The sequence below is a fragment of the Bufo bufo genome, chromosome 4 (genome assembly GCF_905171765.1).
Source record: "Bufo bufo chromosome 4, aBufBuf1.1, whole genome shotgun sequence".
NCBI lineage: Eukaryota > Metazoa > Chordata > Amphibia > Anura > Bufonidae > Bufo > Bufo bufo.
The window spans coordinates 513,066,972-513,089,100 of record NC_053392.1 but is presented as its reverse complement, the minus strand read 5'-3'; the positions used below and the strand labels follow the sequence as shown (position 1 = coordinate 513,089,100).

General features: G+C 45.0%; 1 protein-coding gene across 1 annotated transcript in view; it reads right to left on the bottom strand.

Moving 5' to 3' along the window:
- KIZ (kizuna centrosomal protein) overlaps positions 1–577 on the bottom strand; it is a 179,712-nt gene extending 179,135 nt beyond the window's left edge. The window contains exon 1 of the mRNA XM_040429697.1: positions 444–577. Within this exon, the coding sequence (XP_040285631.1) occupies positions 444–523 (80 nt within the window). The 5' untranslated portion in view covers positions 524–577. The remainder of the gene's footprint in view (positions 1–443) is intronic.
- Positions 578–22,129: the final 21,552 nt, after the last annotated feature.

The window sequence follows — 22,129 nt, the reverse complement described above, 5'->3', positions numbered from 1 at the left end:
TCACATGATCCCTCAGCCAAGAGGGGACACTGTTCACATGATCCCTCAGCCAAGAGGGGACACTGTTCACATGATCCCTCAGCCAAGAGGGGGCACTGTTCACATGATCCCTCAGCCAAGAGGGGGCACTGTTCACATGATCCCTCAGCCAAGAGGGGGCACTCTTCTACTACCCCCAACCAGTACTAGTGCTAATCAGTACTCATTACCCTACACATAGCATCTGCCCAGAGATCCCAGCTCCATAACTAGGCCAGCTGAGCACCTATATAATGTATGCAAAAACCACTATGCTGCCCCTAGCAACCAGCCTCAAGCTTCTTCCCTGTCTGGTTGCTATGTGCGGCCCCTTCTCACTTTACGGCTGCACTAGTGCACTGGTGGCCCCTCACCTCACCCTATAAAATCAAGTCTCCCGGGCGGTTAGCTCCTCCCACACTCACCAGTCTCTCAGGCTGTACCGCAGTTCCGTGAGTCTTTTATCAAAGTCCCCTCCAGTGTGATTCTCCGCTCCGTCCGCCATGATTTCCAGCTCACCGGCTACACCGAGCGCCGTTCCAAAGCAGAGCCCTCTGTATCTCTGTGCGGTTCCCAGCCCAGAATGCAACGCGGCGTGTCATGGCCGCTGGAAACCATAACAACCGAGGAAGCCAAGACTTGTCACGTGACACGCGCCGGCTGGTCACGTGCTGCATTCTGTTGCCTTCTTCCTAAGACTTGATGAAAGCTGCTCTGTGTCTGTGATAGGCGAGAAATCAGATGGGAGAAATCAAAATGTCAGCAGCAGGGGGTCCCTGTACCGTCACATGATTCATGGCACTGCCCTTTTATATATCTACCTTGCAGGGCTACCTACAGGGTACAAGGCTGGGGCCATGTGGAGATGTGTGTTACATGTGCAGTGACCTGGGAGGAGCGGAGGATGGGAGTGGTAGTGGCTCTGGTTGTCCTCACACCATTGCTCCCTAGGGCACTCTGGGGCTCCTGCCTGATGGTGCCTGAGGTGTCCTTGATGTTAGGTGTCTGGATGGGTGCAGGGCAGGACGTGTAGAGTGCCGGAAACCAGGCCAGTGGTGGAAAAATAAAAGTTCTGTTTACCGTAGTGCAAAATGGGAGTTGTAGTACATCTAACTATAGCAGTCACAGTGCAATTCTCTCCCAGATAGCGCTGTATAGACTTAGGCAAGGATGGGAGTTATGGTCCTCTTTGTACACTATCTTACTATAGTATCTCTATGGCGAGCAACAGGACCTTGGCAATAATGGTTGTAATGTCCATTGCAGGTTACAGGTTTTTGAAGGCACATCTGGCCGGGGAGTGACCACATGTGAAGGGTGTCTTGACAATGTCCCTCACAGCAGCGAGTCCTGAATTGCTGTAGTCGCAGATTACCTTAGGGTACTTTTACAGTAGCGGCAAGGAACTCCGGCAGGTGAACAGCCTGTCGGATCCGTGCTGCCGCTAGTACACGCATGCCCCCGGACTACCGCTCCGGCCCCATTGACTATAGGTGGACGGAATAAAAGTATGACATGTCGTGCTTTTATTCCGGCCGCCTCTCGGCATGTGCTGCCGCCGGAACCCCAGCCCGCCTCCATTATAGTCAATGGGGCCGGAGCGGTAGTCCGGGGACACGCGTGCACTATCGGCAGCACGGATCCGACAGGCTGTTTACCCGCCGCAACAGCCTGCCGGAGTCCCTTGCCGCTGGTGTGAAACTAGTCTTACTGACTCCTGTGCTTGACCATGCAGATTTAAAGAGGTTATTCGGTAATTAATATTGATGACCTATCTTCTGGACAGGCCATCAATATCAGATCAATCCATGAGCGCTGCGCTGAGCTGCAACACAAAGCACATACACTGTACTATCAGCAGCGCTGTGGTTGGAGAGCTGCCGGGAGCCAGCTGCACTCACCAGAACTCCGGTGAGCGTGATGGCTCCCTGAAACTGCCGGGACCCAGACCCCCACTGATGTGATAATGATGACCTATCCTGGTTTTATTAGATCAGGTATGGAGAGGGGGTGCAGTGTAACATGGAAACTTTACTGATCTTTGTGTGTTTGCTGCATATAATCTGATACTGTGACCCGGACACTGGTAAACATCATCTAATTAGGCACAGGGGGGATTATATGGCAAACACTCATCTTCTCGCTCCTTTATTCTATATGGGATAATCAGAGAGCAAGTATAATATAACTGATTGGGGGATTAATTACATATTCCATATTCATATCTGTATTGGAGGATCTGTCAGGAGCTCCTGCTGCTAAATTTGCCTATTTGCTCCTATCATGGATGGTTTTGCAGAAACTAGGTAATTGATGTACTATAGTTTTCTCGCTTTTTTCCCCCCCAAAGTGGGGGGGGAAATGTCAGTGCGTGTTATGGGGTGAATACTAATGAGCGCTTCTGTTATGGAAGCACTTATTAGTACAGTAGGACCGGGGAGCGGTGAATGCAGCACACCCTGTGCGGACTCTGTAGTCACCGCTTCCTGGGCTTTCTCGGCCACATTCTTTCCTGTGACTTGGGCACAGCGTAAGGATTGCGGTGCATTCTGTGATCTCATGCTGACATTGAGTCACAGCGTGCCAGGAAGCCTATGAGGAGCTCTGAATCACAGGAGTAGCGGCAGCGTTCAGAGCAGGAAAGGTGAGTTGAGTTGTTTAGTTTTTGTCTGCTCTGATTAACATAGGGGCCTGATCTGAGGTCTGATTGGTTGATCTTATTCACATTGGCGCTCTGATCTGAGGTCTGATTGGTGGATCTTATTCACATTGACGCTCTGATTTTAGGTCTGATTGGGGGTCGTTCCCATCGTGGTCTGATCTGAGGTCTGAAAGTGGGTCTTATTCACATTGGCGCTCTGATCTGAGGTCTTATTGAGGATCATTCACATTGGGGGTCTGATCTGAGGTCTGAATGGGGGTCTTATTCACATTGCTGCTCTGATCTGAGGTCTTATTGAGGATCATTCAGATTGGGGCTCTGATCTGAGGTTTTATTAAGGATCACTACTGCTAAAAATTACGAGCACTTCAATGTGCCAGTAAAAATAAAATATTTACAGAGGTCTTCTGCCAGGGTGGTGGTTTACCAGTCAGATGACAAACCTAGTTAGGAGACATGGTGTTCCAACAAGATAACACCTGCCCACACACTGTCCACTCTATACAACATGCTTCTCATGATATCCAGCAGCTCCCCTGGCCAACTTCATCACCAGATCTCTCCCCTATTGAGAATGTCTTGGGCTGAATGCATTAACAGATCTCCGATGGACAGCAGCCAACAACCACCTAAACTACGGGTCCAAGTTGAAAGATCTTGGAATCACCAGAGGAGGATATCCAGCATCTGTATGACCGTTACAATGTCAGAGTGGCAGGCTGTATCACAGCAAAGGGAGATGCCACCCAGTATTAATGTGACCATGCCTCAACATACACCCTGCTGCAGAAGGGACCAAGCACCACTAGCAGTTTATACTTTGTCGGTCTCAGCTCAATCGCAGTAAGTCTTCCAGGTGTTCTTTATTTCATTTTCCTCTAGTGTACTGCATATTTTATGCTTGAGAAATAACCATTGAAGCCCTCATTTACATAAAAAAATTATGGTTTTTATTTTCTAGGAAATGCCACAACCTGTTTATGTAAAGTCCCAGAGGTGCATTACCACTTTTGCACCCCACTACTATCTCCTATGGTTAACCACGTGTCATCTTTATGTATTAATTTCCAGGTTCTGCAAAATGTGTATTCCTTTTTCTTATTTTGTAACTGTTCAAGTGTAATATGCCTGGTTCACCAGCAGGTGGTAGCATACATGGCAGAGCTACAGTCCTGATCAAAAGTTTAAGACCACTTGAAAAATGGCAAAAAATCATATTTTACATTGTTGGATCTTAACAAGGTTCCAAGTAGAGCTTCAACATGCAACAAGAAGAAATGAGAGTGAGACAAAACATTTTTTGAGCGTTCAATTAATTGAAAATAACGATTAAACTGAAACAGGCTGTTTTTCAGCTGATCCAAATTTTAGGACCACATGCCTTTAAAAGGCCAAATCTGTGCAAAGATGTGGATTCATTGTCATTTTCTGTCAGGTAGTCACACGTTGTGATGGCAAAGGCAAAAACACTCTCCCTTTTTGAATGTGGTCGGGTTGTTGAACTGCATAAGCAGGGTCTCTCACAGCGCGCCATCGCTGCTGAGGTGGGACGCAGTAAGACAGTCATTTGGAATTTCTTAAATGATCCTGAGGGTTATGGAACAAAAAAGTCAAGTGGAAGACCCAAAAAAATTTCACCAGCACTGAGCCGGAGGATCCAATTGGCTGTCCGTCAAGACACTGGACGATCCTCGACCCAAATTAAGGCCCTTACTGGTGCTGACTGCAGCCCCATAACCATCAGACGGCATCTGAGACTGAAGGGCTTGAAAAACTAAAAACGTCTTCAAAGACCTTGTCTCCTTGAACGCCACATAACTGCTCGTTTGGACTTTGCAAGAGAGCACCAAACATGGGAGTTTCAAAGGTGGAAGAAAGTTTTATTCTCTGATGAGAAAAAATTTAACCTTGATGGTCCTGATGGTTTCCAACGTTACTGGCATGACAAGCAGATCCCACCTGAGATGTTTTCTACGCGCCACAGTGGAGGGGGCGCCATAATGGTCTGGGGTGCTTTTTCCTTCAGTGGAACAATGGAGCTTCAGGAAGTGCAGGGGCGTCAAACGGCCGCTGGCTATGTCCAGATGTTGCAGAGAGCATTCCTCATGACTGAGGGCCCTCGTCTGTGTGGTAACGACTGGGTTTTTCAACAGAACAACGCTACAGTACACAATGCCCGCAGGACAAGGGACTTCTTCCAGGAGAATAACATCACTCTTTTGGCCCATCCTGCGTGTTCCCCTGATCTAAATCCAATTGAGAACCTTTGGGGATGGATGGCAAGGGAAGTTTACAAAAATGGACAACAGTTCCAGACAGTAGATGGCCTTCGTGCGGCCGTCTTCACCACTTGGAGAAATGTTCCCACTCACCTCATGGAAACGCTTGCATCAAGCATGCCGAAACAAATTTTTGAAGTGATCAACAATAACGGTGGCGCTACTCATTACTTTCATGTTTGGAAGTTGGATTTCTGTTTTGGGGGGGTTTAGTTTTTTTTTGGAGGTGTGGTCCTAACTTTTGATCAGCTGAAAAACAGCCTGTTTCAGTTTATTCGTTGTTTTCATTAAATTGAATGCTCAAAAAATGTTTTGTCTCACTCCCATTTCTTCTTGTTGCATGTTGAAGCTCTACTTGGAACCTTGTTAAGATCTAGCCATGCTAAATATGATTTTTTGCCATTTTTCAAGTGGTCTTAAACTTTTGATCAGGACTGTATCTTAGAGAGAATGGAGCTTTCCTTTCCATTCTAACACCCTCCTCTGTGGTAGGCGTGTCCCACTTGCTGCAGGGAGGGTGGAGTTCTAGTTAGTGGAGAGTACCCCCTGCTAGGGGAAGGAAGCAGGAGCCCGTCCCTGCGGGATGAGCCTTGTCTAGGCCAGCTGGAGCACCTTCAGCTCAGCTGGATATGGAAGCAGAAGCTGGAAGCCTCACAAACCAGGAGTAAAGTTCCCTGGACAAAGCTAGAAACAGACCAGACCACAGAAAGTGAAGTATAGTATAAAGAAGAAGCTGAGTTCTATAGTCAGCCTGTTAGCACAGCAGACCCAGAGAGTAACAGATGTAACAGAGAGGAGTTTGCCTGCCACAGTTAATGCCAAAGCCTTCTGGAAACCAAGACAAAGCCTGTAAATCATTTGGAGAAAGGTTTATTGAAAGTAAAGCTGTTATCAACTTCATCACAAGGTCTGGACTCAAATTTATTCTTCATCCCCTACTACCACTACCAGGGGAGCACCCAGGAATTTTGTTTAGGGGGGGTCCGAAAGGCAAAAAAATGTGGCATGTGTAGTGCGCTGTGCTAATTCAATTTTTCAAAGTCCCCTTTATATTTAAAAATGCAAGGGAAAGGGTGTAGTGTGTTGCGCTGATTCTTTAATTGGCGATTCTAAAAGCCCTGCAGGAAAATAAGAATGCGGCGCGCGAAGGATTAAAAATAAAAATTTTGTCTGGTTGTTCTAGGGGGGGTCCAGACCCGCTGGACCCCCCCTGTAGGTGCGCCACTGACCACTACCCCTTTTTCTGCATTTCGGAAGGCCACACCTGGGGTCCAGCGTATCCAGGTAGGAGCACCGTGACACGTGCAGCACCATTAAAGGGGTTATCCGAGTTATGGGGAAAAAAAACACCTTATAAAACTCTTCAGGACACACATATACAGTACAGACCAAAAGTTTGGACACACCTTCTCATTCAAAGAGTTTTCTTTATTTTCATGACTATGAAAATTGTAGATTCACACTGAAGGCATCAAAACTATGAATTAATACATGTGGAATTATATACATAACAAACAAGTGTGAAACAACTAAAATATGTCATATTCTAGGTTCTTCAAAGTAGCCACCTTTTGCTTTGATTACTGCTTTGCACACTCTTGGCATTCTCTTGATGAGCTTCAAGAGGTAGTCCCCTGAAATGGTTTTCACTTCACAGGTGTGCCCTGTCAGGTTTAATAAGTGGGATTTCTTGCCTTATAAATGGGGTTGGGACCATCAGTTGCGTTGAGGAAAAGTCAGGTGGATACACAGCTGATAGTCCTACTGAATAGACTGTTAGCTGCTTTTTTCTTGCCATAATACAAATTCTAAGTAAAGAAAAACGAGTGGCCATCATTACTTTAAGAAATTAAGGTCAGTCAGTCAGCCGAAAAATTAATAAAACTTTGAAAGTAAGGGCTATTTGACCATGAAGGAGAGTGATGGGGTGCTGCACCAGATGACCTGGCCTCCACAGTCACCGGACCTGAACCCAATCGAGATGGTTTGGGGTGAGCTGGACCGCAGAGTGAAGGCAAAAGGGCCAACAAGTGCTAAGCATCTCTGGGAACTCCTTCAAGACTGTTGGAAGACCATTTCAGGGGACTACCTCTTGAAGCTCATCAAGAGAATGCCAAGAGTGTGCAAAGCAGTAATCAAAGCAAAAGGTGGCTACTTTGAAGAACCTAGAATATGACATATTTTCAGTTGTTTCACACTTGTTTGTTATGTATATAATTCCACATGTGTTAATTCATAGTTTTGATGCCTTCATAGTCATGAAAATAAAGAAAACTCTTTGAATGAGAAGGTGTGTCCAAACTTTTGGTCTGTACTGTACATTAGTTAAGCTTGATTTCTTAAGAGAAAAAAACATACACCTTTGTATAGTTCTGTTATTCATGCTTTGTTTACATGCTGCAGCAAAGCTGTGGGGGCGTGTAACAACAATGCCTGAGCTCTCATGAATATTTGTGGGTGTGAATAATCTGCCCTTCCCCGCCCCCTGCACTGCACAACCTAACCTCGCATACAAACACAGTCACATGATCATCTCCTAGCTCACACAGGCAGATCTTCCTGTCACATTGCAGATCAATCTATATATCTATATACATATATATATATAGAGAGAGAGAGAAAGATGTAGATATATATGTATACAGAGATATAGATCAGTAAATATCATCTATATACAGTCAGGTCCATAAATATTGGGACATGGACACAATTCTAACATTTGGCTCTATACACCACCACAATGGATTTGAAATGAAACGAACAAGATGTGCTTTAACTGCAGACTGTCAGCTTTAATTTAAGGGGATTTACATCCAAATCAGGTGAACGGTGTAGGAATTACAACAGTTTGCATATGTGCCTCCCACTTGTTAAGGAACAAAAGTAATGGGACAATTGGCTTCTCAGCTGTTCCATGGCCAGGTGTGTGTTATTCCCTCATTATCCCAATTACAATGAGCAGATAAAAGGTCCAGAGTTCATTTCAAGTGTGCTATTTGCATTTGGAATCTGTTGATGTCAACTCTCAAGATGAGATCCAAAGAGCTGTCACTATCAGTGAAGCAAGCCATCATTAGGCTGAAAAAACAAAACAAACCCATCAGAGAGATAGCAAAAACATTAGGCGTGGCCAAAACAACTGTTTGGAACATTCTTAAAAAGAAGGGACGCACCGGTGAGCTCAGCAACACCAAAAGACCCGGAAGTCCACAGAAAACAACTGTGGTGGATGACCGAAGAATTCTTTAACTGGTGAAGAAAACACCCTTCACAACAGTTGGCCAGATCAAGAATACTCTCCAGGAGGTAGGTGTATGTGTGTCAAAGTCAACCATCAAGAGAAGACTTCACCAGAGTGAATACAGAGGGTTCACCACAAGATGTAAACCATTGGTGAGCCTCAAAAACAGGAATGCCAGATTGGAGTTTACCAAACGACATCTAAAAAAGCCTTCACAGTTCTGGAACAACATCCTATGGACAGATGAGACCAAGATCAACTTGTACCAGACAGGGCTGGCCTTAGGTGTTCAGGCGCCCTGTGCGAGCTAATCTTGTGGCATCCCCCTCCCCCCCCCCCTGTTCACCTAAACATACAAAAAGAGGAAAACAATCTTTGTAACAAAGTTTTTTTTTTAATTACAGATAATTTAAGTGCAAGTGCAAACAAGTACAATCATACCCAGTGTCACCCAGAGCCAGTCCCCTGCCCCACTTAATCATATCCTGTCACCTTTACCCAGTCCCCTGCCCCCCTTAATAATACCCAGTGTCAACCAAAGCCAGTCCCCTGCCCCCTCAATTAGACCCTGCCCCCTTAATCATACCCAGTGTCACCCATAGCCAGTCTCCTGCCCCGCTTAATCATACCCTGTCACCTTTACCCAGTACCCTGCCCCCCTTAATAATACCCAGTGTCAACCAAAGCCAGTCCCCTGCCCCTTAATCATACCCAGTGTCACCCTTATCCAGTCCCCTTCCCCCTTAATCATACCCAGTGTCTGTCACCCTTATCCTGTCCCCTGCCCCCCTTAATTAGACCCTGCCCCCATTTAATGAAAGATATTTGGTAAAAAAAACAATAAGAACAGGTACTCACTATTTGAAGTCTTCTGCTCCCTCCCTGTCTGCAGAGCACCGGCCGCCGCCCTCGCACATTGAGCGGATCCTTCCGCGGCTCTCTGTGAAGGCACAGCACTTGGACGCTGCGCCTGCGCCCCTAAGCTCCTCCTCCACGCTCCGGAACCTGACCTGGCAGCTGCAGCGGCTCAGCTCGCCAGGCTCGCCTCACACAATCTCGGGCCGGCCTGCTGTAAGAGACCGACTGCGAGCTGTGTCGGCCGCCGGGCGCCCCTGTTGCCATGGGGCCCTGTGCGGCTGCACAGCTCGCACACCCCAAAGGCCGGCCCTGGTACCAGAATGATGAGAAGAGAAGAGTATGGACAAGGAAAGGAACTGCTCATGATCCTAAGCATACCACCTCATCAGTGAAGCATGGTGGTGGTAGTGTCATGGCTTGGGCATGTATGGCTGCCAATGGAACTGGTTCTCTTGTATTTATTGATGATGTGACTGCTGACAAAAGCAGCAGGATGAATTCTGAAGTGTTTCGGGCAATATTATCTACTCATATTCAGCCAAATGCTTCAGAACTCATTGGACGGCGCTTCACAGTGCAGATGGACAATGACCCAAAGCATACTGCAAAAGCAACCAAAGAGTTTTTTAAGGGAAAGAAGTGGAATGTTATGCAATGGCCAAGTCAATCACCTGACCTGAATCCGATTGAGCATGCATTTCACTTGCTGAAGACAAAACTGAAGGGAAAATGCCCCAAGAACAAGCAGGAACTGAAGACAGTTGCAGTAGAGGCCTGGCAGAGCATCACCAGGGATGAAACCCAGCGTCTGGTGATGTCTATGCGTTCCAGACCTCAGGCTGTAATTTACTGCAAAGGATTTGCAACCAAGTATTAAAAAGTGAAAGTTTGATTTATGATTATTATTCTGTCCCATTACTTTTGGTCCCTTAACAAGTGTGAGGCACAACTGTTGTAATTCCTACACTGTTCACCTGATTTGGATGTAAATACCCTTAAATTAAAGCTGACAGTCTGCAGGTAAAGCAGATCTTGTTCGTTTCATTTCAAATCCATTGTGGTGGTGTATAGAGCCAAAAAAATTAGAATTGTGTCGACGTCCCAATATTTATGGACCTGACTTTATATGTATAGAGTTATATATTCTAGACCAAAGGTGTTGACATGGATTGCATATACAGGTCTAGGTCTATCACGGACGCATGGATTCAAATTTATATGCACATATGTATATGTATGTAAGTCATATGCACACATATGTGGGAATAATCAGTAGTAGAAGTAGGTGAATGAATAAATACATAGATAAATGGTTTAAAGGTAAAAGAGGAGGGAGAGGAAGGGGCAGAGGGTCCTATTTTTATGGTTAATTTATGGGGGTGATTTTTTTCTTAAGATACATAGATGCATATATCATACACACATTAAAAAGTGCACTAAATGATACACAAAAAAGATCTAAAAGTTGTGACCTATTGTTAGACAAATCATATAACAAATAACAATAGTAATAGTACTAGTGGGGTCCGCACATTAGAGGACCAAAACATATATTACTGAATGGGTTTGCATGCAAATGACCATATGCACTCATGTACAGTACAGACCAAAAGTTTGGACACACCTCATTCAAAGAGTTTTCTTTATTTTCATGACTATGAAGGCATCAAAACTATGAATTAACACATGTGGAATTATATACATAACAAACAAGTGTAAAACAACTGAAAATATGTCATATTCTAGGTTCTTCAAAGTAGCCACCTTTTGCTTTGATTACTGCTTTGCACACTCTTGGCATTCTCTTGATGAGCTTCAAGAGGTAGTCACCTGAAATGGTCTTCCAACAGTCTTGAAGGAGTTCCCAGAGATGCTTAGCACTTGTTGGCCCTTTTGCCTTCACTCTGCGGTCCAGCTCACCCCAAACCATCTCGATTGGGTTTAGGTCCGGTGACTGTGGAGGCCAGGTCATCTGGCGCAGCACCCCATCACTCTCCTTCATGGTCAAATAGCCTTACTTTCAACGTTTTCCCAATTTTTCGGCTGACTGACTGACCCTAATTTCTTAAAGTAATGATGGCCACTTGTTTTTCTTTACTTGTTTTTCTTGACATAATACAAATTCTAACAGTCTATTCAGTAGGACTATCAGCTGTGTATCCACCTGACTTCTCCTCAACGCAACTGATGGTCCCAACCCCATTTATAAGGCATGAAATCCCACTTATTAAACCTGACAGGGCACACCTGTGAAGTGAAAACCATTTCAGGGGACTACCTCTTGAAGCTCATCAAGAGAATGCCAAGAGTGTGCAAAGCAGTAATCAAAGCAAAAGGTGGCTACTTTCAAGAACCTAGAATATGACATATTTTCAGTTGTTTCACACTTGTTTGTTATGTATATAATTCCACATGTGTTAATTCATAGTTTTGATGCCTTCAGTGTAAATCTACAATTTTCATAGTCATGAAAATAAAGAAAACTCTTTGAATGAGAAGGTGTGTTCAAACTTTTGGTCTGTACTGTACGTGCATCCATATTTGCACACGCACGCATCTACATGCATTCATACGCACATCCCCACCCTCTGAGTCTAAAAGGAGTAGGTCCAGATTAATGAGCCATATATTATATTCAACAACACTTGTGGATATATATATATATATATATACATTGATGATAAATATATGTATTGTCAAAAATACGTGTATAGGGGTGGGTATTGGTGTATTGTTATATGATTATTTCGTTTAGACCATGCGTGCGGGGTTAGGGTGTCAAGTTGGTAAATCCAGAAGACTTCCCGTTTTTGTAAATTGTCAATTCGATTGAATGGGTTTTCTGGTATGTACTCTATTGGGGTGACTTTAATGGGGTACTTTTCTTTATCCGGTGTAGAGGCGCGATGTCTTGAGAGACTGTGTTTCTGATATTGTCTTTGGATATTATATCTGTGCTGATTCATACGACAGTGTAGTGCTTGCATGGTCCGCCCCACATACTGTAGGCCGCACCCGCATTCAATCAGATATATGACGTACATGGAGTGGCACGTCATATGCTGTTTTATGGGAAAAATTATTCCATTGTATTTTGAAATGAAGGTCGTCTGATTGTGAGTGATAATTTTTCAGCACAGACACAGGTTTGATCTGCATCTAAAACTCCCCAGTTCCGTTGATGTTATTGTTTTAGAGCTATTTTCCTTGATATTATGCTGTCTGGGTTTGCAGGGGACTAGGATGCTCTTGATGGTTGGGGCCCGTCTATAGGTAATTTTTGGGTTACAGGAGAGATGTTTTGCTAGGTGTGGGTCCTGAAGTAATATGTGCCAGTGTTTGGCCAGTGTCTCTATGATGTATTTATTCGAGGTGCTGTACTGTGTTATGAAGTTTATATGGTCTGGTCCTTCGTGTTTCTTTATAGTTTTTGCTAGGCATTCCTCTTGGGATGACGATAAACTTTTTGTTATTGCATTTTTTAGTAGCCGAGTGGGGTATCCCTTCTCAGAGAACCTTTTTTTGATAATGTGATTTTGCTGTATGAAGTCATTTTCATTAGTGCAGTTTCGCCTTATTCGTTTGCATTGGCTATATGGTATATTTTGTAACCATTTTTTTATGGTGAAAGCTGGAGTAATGGATGTAACTGTTTGTGTCAACAGACCTAAAGTAGGTTTTTGTAGAGATGATGTTGTTTTGACTGGAGATGTTAATATCCAAAAATTCTATTTCTGTTTTATTAAAGTTCAGACTAAAAGTGATTCCCCAATCGGTGCAATTAAGGGACTCGCTAAAGGACTTGGCAGATATTTAATCTCCATTCCATATGATGAATATGTCGTCAATGTATCTTTTAAAGTATACAATACGATCTTTATGGATGGGATGGTTGGCGATGTGTATTTTTTTAAATCCCCCCATGAATAGATTTGTGAAAGAAGGCTCTACTCGTGTCCCCATCGCAGTCCCTTTACACTGGCGATATATGGTACGATTGTATATAAAGTAGTTATTTTCTAGTATGAAGTGTAAACTTTCCAACAGGAACATTATTTGAGGGGGTTTGAGGCTGGTGTCTGCTTCTAGGACTGTTCTGATACACTGGAGACCTAGATCATGTTGTATATTTGTGTAGAGGGCTGTGATGTCCATGGTCAGGAATGCATATGTTTCCTGCCATTCTACCGTCTTTAATTCACGGATGAAAAAAACAAACAAAAAAAAAAACACAACACCACACCACTACTAAATCTTAAATAACATCTTTATTCAAAATACATGTATAAATACAAGTAAGAATGAAGCGACCAGTCCTTGCTGTCATGAGGCTACTCTCTGTGAGGGATAGGAGATCTTTTCTTGTCTCATGTCAGCCATCTTAAAAGGTTGAAGTGCTTGTGATTATTTTAAAATAATGGTTACATATTTCACATACTTCCTCTTCTGTCTTTTTCATTTTTAAATGTCATTGCAGTTTTAGCTGTTTGCACCTGGTATCGTTTCCTTGTATAATTTTCCGAGAAACTAGGTTCCTAATTTGTGGTCAAGCTGATATCTGTTACATAACAACCAATACATATTAGAATAATAGAATATGTGTGTAGAACTGACAATAAACCCATTAAATGGCACACAATATAGTATAACTCAATCTTTATTAATTAAAAGAGAATAAATAAATACATGATACAACAAGATACAATTACATGTAATGGTAGCAGTGCAGGAGTGTACAGTCGTGGCCAAAAGTTTTGAGAATGACAAAAATATTAGTTTTCACAAAGTTTGCTGCTAAACTACTTTTAGATCTTTGTTTCAGTTGTTTCTGTGATGTAGTGAAATATAATTACACGCACTTCATACGTTTCAAAGGATTTTATCGACAATTACATGACATTTATGCAAAGAGTCAGTATTTGCAGTGTTGGCCCTTCTTTTTCAGGACCTCTGCAATTCGACTGGGCATGCTCTCAATCAACTTCTGGGCCAATTCCTGACTGATAGCAACCCATTCTTTCATAATCACTTCTTGGAGTTTGTCAGGGCTGGAGCCCCGAATGTTTTTTCCAGTGCCCCGAATGTTTATGCTGGCCGGGAAGAGCTATACTCACCTTTTACTTCCTGGTCCTCGGCGCTCCACTGTGAAGGCTGCACAGCAGACTATACAAGAGGATTACCGAGTGGTGAAGAGGAGCAGCATCCGGAGCAGGAACTGTAAGTGTTTTTTTAATTTTATTTTATTTAGGGGCTGATGGAGGCACTGGGGGATGAAGAGGGGCACTGGGGGCTGAAAAGAGGCTGCTGGGGGGCTGTTATGGGGCACTTGGGGGCTGAAGAGAAGCATTAGGGCTGATGTGAGGCACTGGGGGGGCTGAAGAGGGGCATTGGGGGCTGATGTGAGGCACTGAGGGGCTGAAGAGGGCTGCTGGGGGGCTGAAGAGGGGCACTGGGTGCAGATATGAGGCACTGGGGGCTGAAGAGGGGCATTGAGGGCTGATGTGAGGCACTGGGGGTTTAAAAGAGTCTGCTGGGGGCTGATATGAGGCACTGGGGACTGATATGAGACACTGGGGGGCTGATATGAGGCATTGGGGGGCTGATATGAGGCATTGGGGGGCTGATATGAGGCACTAGGGGGCTGATATGAGGCACTGGGGGCTGATATGAGACACTGGGGGCTGATATGAGGCACTGGGGACTGATATGAGGCACTGGGGGGCTTAAGAGAGACACTGGGGGGCTGATATGAGGCACTAGGGGGCTGATATGAGGCACTGGGGGGCTGATATGAGGCACTAGGGGGCTGATATGAGGCACTGGGGGCTGATATGAGACACTGGGGGGCTGATATGAGGCACTGGGGACTGATATGAGGCACTGGCGGGCTTAAGAGAGACACTGGGGGGCTGATATGAGGCACTAGGGGGCTGATATGAGGCACTGGGGGGCTGTTATGAGGCACTGGGGGCTGTTATGAGGCTGCTGGGGGGCTGATATGAGGCACTGGGACCTTATATGAGGCACTGGGGGGCTGAAGATGGACACTGGGGGGCTGAAGATGGACACGGGGGCTGAAGAGGGGCACTGGGGGGCTAAAGAGGGGCACAGAGGGCAGATATGAGGCACTGGGGCTCTTATCTGAGGTCTGATTGGGGTCATTCACATTGGGGTCTGATCTGAGGTCTTATTAACATTGGGGGTCTTATTGGGGCTGTCAGCTGAGGTCTAATTAACAGTGGGGGTCTGATTGGTGGTCTGACCTCGGGTGTAATGAAAAATATTTTTTTCTTATTGTCCCCCTCTAAAACCTAGGTGCATCTTATGGGCCGGAGCGTCTTATAGGGCGAAAAATACGGGTAAGTTTGAAAATGAGTTCAAAACTTCTGTCACTTCGGTCTGAAAATCTGAACTCATGCCCGCACAGCCTGCAAGTAGCGGAACAAGTACAAGGGGGGTTGATGGGTTACAACTTCTGTGATTAGTTTATAGTTGGGGGGTTTGCTTCATTTTAAATTAGGCTGACCATAGGTTAGGATGATCTGTAGGGTTGCCCAGACGGCTAGGCCCTTCACTGTAGTTATTAACCCCTTTCAGCAGTCCCCCATTCACTGAAGGGGTGACTGCTGAAAGGGGTTAATAACTACTGTGAAGGCCCCCGATGCCTATGAGGGCGTGGCTTCGTGGGGTGGGGCTGTGGCTTCACGTGGGCTCGTGCCCCGGATGTCTTTAGACCCTAGCAACGCCCCTGCTGGAGTATATGCAAATTGCTATTATAAAAACTTAAGCAGCAACTTTTCCAATTTCCAATATTTATGTAATTCTCAAAACTTTTGGCCACGACTGTACTGCGACAAGTATAACAACCACCGTCCCTCCTACAAAAATATTGATCCTATGGTATGTTAAGCGCTGTCAAGGAGAGTACACACCTACAGTGCTGCGATACCAATGTAATTATGCATATATAGCAGCGCAGAAAGTAGGCAACTCAATACTTGACCTCATGACATCATTTCACCCTGCCCATAGTATTACCGCTACATAGAAGTCAGAGTGGGGTCTGTGTCCAGAATCCCAACACATAAACAGTGTACTGACATACATGCAGCCAGAGGACAAGGAGCAATGGATGAAAGAGAGGACATGAAGCAGCTAATACTGACCAGGAGAGGAGAGAGGATGATGGCACCAACCCGACGCGCGTTTCGCCTCGCTTCTTCAGGGGGCGTGACACGTGACTTGTCGCAGTACACTCCTGCACTGCTACCATTACATGTAATTGTATCTTGTTGTATCATGTATTTATTTATTCTCTTTTAATTAATAAAGATTGAGTTATACTATATTGTGTCCCATTTAATGGTTTTAATATTCTGGTTGTTTCATATTTTCTGTTTCTATAAGCACATATATGTACAAATATGGTCATGACCCCCTCCTCGCCAAGACAGTATAACATTAGATGCATTTTGTTTGAATAAACAAAGACTTGTTTGATCACTGAGTGTCGGTCAATCAATCCTCAATGGGTACCCATTACTAAATATATGGCCAATAATGATTTGGAACTCAGCATAAATTAGAGTAAGGGGTCTTTGCCCCCACACTCTCCATTCCACTAGAAGACAACAGGGACTCTGAAAGGGCCTGCCCTGGTGGTGGATCTCAGAAATAAAGGTATGAGGAGTACTTATAGTGCCCAGAATATAGATGAGCGTGTTGCTTGGCAGGGAAGTTCAAGGTCTTAGGTTGTGAAATCAGTTCTGTGCCCTATGGAAGATGCCTCAGACTCCTGCTAGCAGAAATGTAAGACATTTTGTCCAAGTAATCTTAAAATACAGGGATACTACTAGGATTTTAGTTCATTGTAGTAAGAAGTGCTCAGAATTCATGTATGAGGCTTACAACAGCAGGGGATGATGGAATAAATTCATATCGGCATCCATTAAACTCAATCACCTTCCCTTTGGAAAGCAGAGGCTGCGTTACCTGACATATATCAATCAATGCTTTGATGCTGAGAACCTCCTAAAATATTTTTGGACATTTAAGGAATTGCTAGTCACTGAACAGTTTCATAGATGGCATCAGTTTATGATTCTCATTTAGGATGGGGCTACATGGAGGCTTTCAGTCACATGCAAATTATATTAATATCACCATGGGATCTCCAATGGTTCCTTATGTTGAAAAAAGTCACAAGCCAGCACGCATTCATAATAAGATACCCGTAAAGGGTCAAACTCAGACAATGTTAAAGAGTAGTGTTGAGTGACGCAAAGCATTTGAAGCGGAATTTGGTCCAAAGTTTAGAAAAACTTCAATTCACAACGAATCCAAATTTCCTCGCGCTTTATGGTAACTAATCAGGTTTGCCTAAAATGGCAGCTGCACGTGTTACAAAGCAAAACTAAGCGTAGAGGAGACAAGCTCGGGAATGCAAGATCACCGTGTAGCCAGCCAATCCACAGATAGGCATCCCCTGTGATGTCACAGACCTATAAAACCCTCATCCCGCGTGGTCTCTGCCATTGTCCTGTTAGCTGAGCATAAGGAGAGACATGGCAAGTGCTCATGCGCTAGGGACAGTGTTGCTGAAAATGATTAATAGAATAATTCAGTACCAATAAGATGGAAGCCTTTATGATTCCACTGCCAGCGTGCCAACTAATACCATCCAGTCTTGCACCCCTTAGGGGGGCCAGGTCTTAATGATGACCATTCTCATCTTTTGCTGGCTTTACTTCCTAGAAAAGTCAGCAAGATGCAAAGAGAGGAGGAGCTGGATGTTCCTGATGAAATTTTTTCATCAACATTAGATAATGTGGAAAAAGTGGAAAAGCAGATGGCAGAGGAAGGGCTCCGACCTGTAGGGCAGAAGAACGCTGGGGTTGGAGAAGTGGGTATGCCAGTCAATATTGTGTTAAACGAAAGGCAGCTGCAGGCTAATTGGCTGTGCAGTTCTACACCACAGCATGTCCGCAACCCGCCAAAAGCATGCCCACTCCTTGTGGCCATACCCTACGAGTTATAGCAATTTATCTAGGATTTTAATATTCATGGCCAGGGGCGCACATCAAAATCATTAGGCCCCATAGCAAAAATCTGAATTGGGTCCCCATGCCTTGGCCCCTCCCACTACCCACCCCTAGCCCCTCCGACTACCTGCTCCGGCTATGCTGGAACAGAATCCTGTAATCTGATTGTAAATGTGCACCTAGTCTTACTTTTAAATAGCGTTCCATCCCCCCCCGTGAACTGTGCTTGCGACTGTCCCGTCCCCCCAATGCTGACTTACTGTTTGTGCTGCTACAGCCAGCTGTCACTATGGCAGAGCGCAGTGAAGGCCTAAGGCGGATATCCACTCGACTCCGCTGGACTGGAGTCTTGACTGGTGGAGCTTCTGGATCAGGTCAGGTCGGGACTGGTCAGTCAGGTCAAAGTGTGATGTGTGCTGGCAGAGGTACAGGGCTGGGACAAGGAATTTTGGTGCCCAGGCAGATTAGGCAAATAGCACCCCCTTTGTAGAAATAATTAAGAACTACCTTACTTGCTAATAAAAGGAATTTTAAAACATTTTACAAGGTGCAGACATAGAAAACGAAAGTATTTAATCCGGTCACAGTTGTTGTTTCTTTAACTGCTGCCGAACCTCGTAAGACACATCTCAGCTACTGCAGAACTTCATAATACACAACCCAGCTGCTGCAAAACCTCATAATACACAACTCAGCTGAAGAACCTCATAACACAAACCTCAGCTGCTACAGAACTTCATAATACACACCTCAGCTGCTACAGAACCTCATAATACACACCTCAGCTGCTGCAAAACCTCATAATACACACCTCAGCTGCTACAGAACCTCATAATACACACTTCAGCTGCTGCAGAACCTCATAATACACACCTCAGCTGCTGCAAAACCTCATAATACACAACTCAGCTGAAGAACCTCATAACACACACATCAGCTGCTACAGAACCTCCTAATACACACCTCAGCTGCTGCAGAACCTCATAATACACACCTCAGTTGCTGCAAAACCTCATAATACACAACTCAGCTGAAGAACCTCATAACACACACCTCAGCTGCTACAGAACTTCATAATACACACCTCAGGTGCTGCAGAACCTCATAATACACACCTCAGCTGCTACAGAACCTCATAATACACACCTCAGCTGCTACAGAACCTCATAATACACACCTCAGCTGCTGCAGAACCTCATAATACACACCTCAGTTGCTGCAAAACCTCATAATACACAACTCAGCTGAAGAACCTCATAACACACACCTCAGCTGCTACAGAACTTCACAATACACACCTCAGGTGCTGCAGAACCTCATAATACACACCTCAGCTGCACAGAACATGATAATCCGATGCTACAGAACACATAAGGCTTTGATCACATCTGTGTTACGGGACTGAGTCACAGATCAGGCCATAAATGCTGGACGCAATTTTGCAGCCTGCCAGGCCTCATGATGGAAACCCATCAGATCTCATCATAGTCCGCAGGATCCATCAGGTGCTGTTGTCCGTGATGTGCCAGATCCAGCACTACTGTGATTTTCATTGTTGTGTTGCTATGACAGAGCAGAACAGTGAAAGTCACCAGTGCAGATGTAAACAAAGTCTAATACACACCTCAGATGCTGCAGAACATCATAGTGACAAGAGAACTACAAGTCTCATCATGACCAGGTTGTTATTGGAAATGAGAGGACAATACATAGAGGGGTAACAGATGAGAGAATTAGAACTCCCAGCATGTCCAGACTGTTATTATTGGACATAAGTGAACATTACAGGGAGAGGGTATAATAGGACGGAAGAGGAGAGAACTACAGCTTCCAGCATGTTCAGATTGTTATTATAGGGTATCAGCCAGCATTATTGGGTGAGGGTTTTAAGAGGAGAGAACTACAGCTCCCAGCATGTCCACACTGTTATCACGGGCCTCAATAGACATTACAGGGATAGGGGTATAATAGGAAGGAACTACAACTCTCAGCTTTTATAGGATGTTATTATGGGCTAACCCAGAACACCACTAACCCCTCACATCCACATCCCACAACGACTGTTGGTTCTTATTTACATCATTTGTACTTTTTTTGTTTTGTTTATGGGTGGGTTCACACTAGCGTTAGGGATTCCATTATGGCTTTCCGTTATAACATGGTTACAACGGAAAATAACGGCATGCCCAGACAGAATGCAAAATGGAAGCCTTTAAAAGGCATTCCGTTTGCTTTCCGTCCTAATAGAAGTCTATGGGAAAGCATAACGCATCCGTCTGGGTTCCGTTATGCAAGACGGAAAACGACAGGACTTAGTTTTCTGTCTTGCATAACGGGACCCAGACGGATCCGTTTTGATTCCCATAGACTTCTATTAGGACGGAGAGCAAACGGAATGCCTTTTAAAGGCTTCCGTTTTGCATTCCTTCATAATACAAGTCTATGGGCAGAAGAACTGATCCGTCCTTCCGTCTTATGGATTCCGTTATTTTCCGTTATAACCATGTTATAACGGAAAGCCATAACAGAATCCCTAACGCTAGTCTAGTCACAACTGATCTTTCTCTGACTGGAGTCATTCACCTTCTTCCCCATTCGCCCCCGTCCGCCATGAAAAGTTCTCCCAAAGACTGCAGAGTCACTTTGGCTAGTGACATAGATATAGTGGTTAAGAGGTAGCAGTCACATCTGGGCCTGTGAGAACAAAGATTCCTCTGCTATACAAGACACCAATATTAAAACAGTACCTTGGGGACCTGCTGCTGCATAAACCTTCATAAAACACACAACTGCTGCAGAACCTCCTAATACACCTGAGCTGTCACAGAACCTCATAATACACACGTCAGCTGCGACAGGACCTCCTAATACACACCTCAGCTGCTGCAGAATCCCCTAATACACACCTCAGCTGCTGCAGAACCTCCTAATACACACCTCAGCTGCTGCAGAACCTCCTAATACCCACCTCAGCTGCTACAGAACCTCATAATACACATAAGACCTCAGCTGCTGCAGAACCTCATAATACACACCTCAGCTGCGACAGGCCCTCATAGTACACATCTCAGCTGCTGCAGAACCTAATAATACACACCTCAGCTGATGCAGATTATAAAACACACTGCAGATGCTGTAGAAGATCATAATACACAACTCAGCTGCTGCAGAACCTCATAATACATAACACAAGGGGTGTGGCCTGGCTATAGAGGAGTAGAGACGTGTGCTGCTTCAGCTCCTGCCTTGGAACAACCAGAGGGACCTTAACTGACGATATACTCACAACCAGTGCATCAGCTATGGGCATCAGAAAGAAGAGAAGTCTGCAGCCGACCACCAGCCAGCCGGAAAACACCTCCTCAGAGTATTGAGAGGTTCCTTGCCTCGGGTTCTCAGCGCATCTTCCTGGGGAGAGCGCACAGATTCAGCGGTCGAGAAGTTGACGACTCCCGCCCTTCTGGAGACTGACTTTAGAGATCACGGTGACTCGGGAGGAGAACCGGAGGAGACCCACGCTATGGAGTGGGAGTCTGACACAACAGGGGAACACCCAGCACGTGATACCCACCTACTGTCGCCATGTGGCTTGGAAGTGGAAGCACGGGAAGCCGCCATTCCCTCGGCTACACCAAGTGAGTGAGGAGATGGGGAATGGAAAAACTCCCTTATTTTAGCAACACTCGCCGAGCCCCACAGCCCACGATACCACTCCAGTATTCCATGCGGGTAAATCTCTGACCACAAACATCATGGCCACACAGGCTGCCACAGAGACCTCGACCCTCACTGAACTAAGAGATCTACATGCACGCATTGCCACCATTCCAACCAGGGTGGCAACCAGAGTCCTATATTTCCAGATTAGAAAGGGCCTATAGGCAGAAGTAAAAAATATTAGGAACGAGGTGCATTCCCTGGAGGCAAAAGTGACATCCATGTAACAATCTGTAACAGCAGTGGCTGCTAAACAAGGAGCTCAAGATGCTTTCATAACCTCACATGCTTTCCAAATACAGCACCTTGCAGA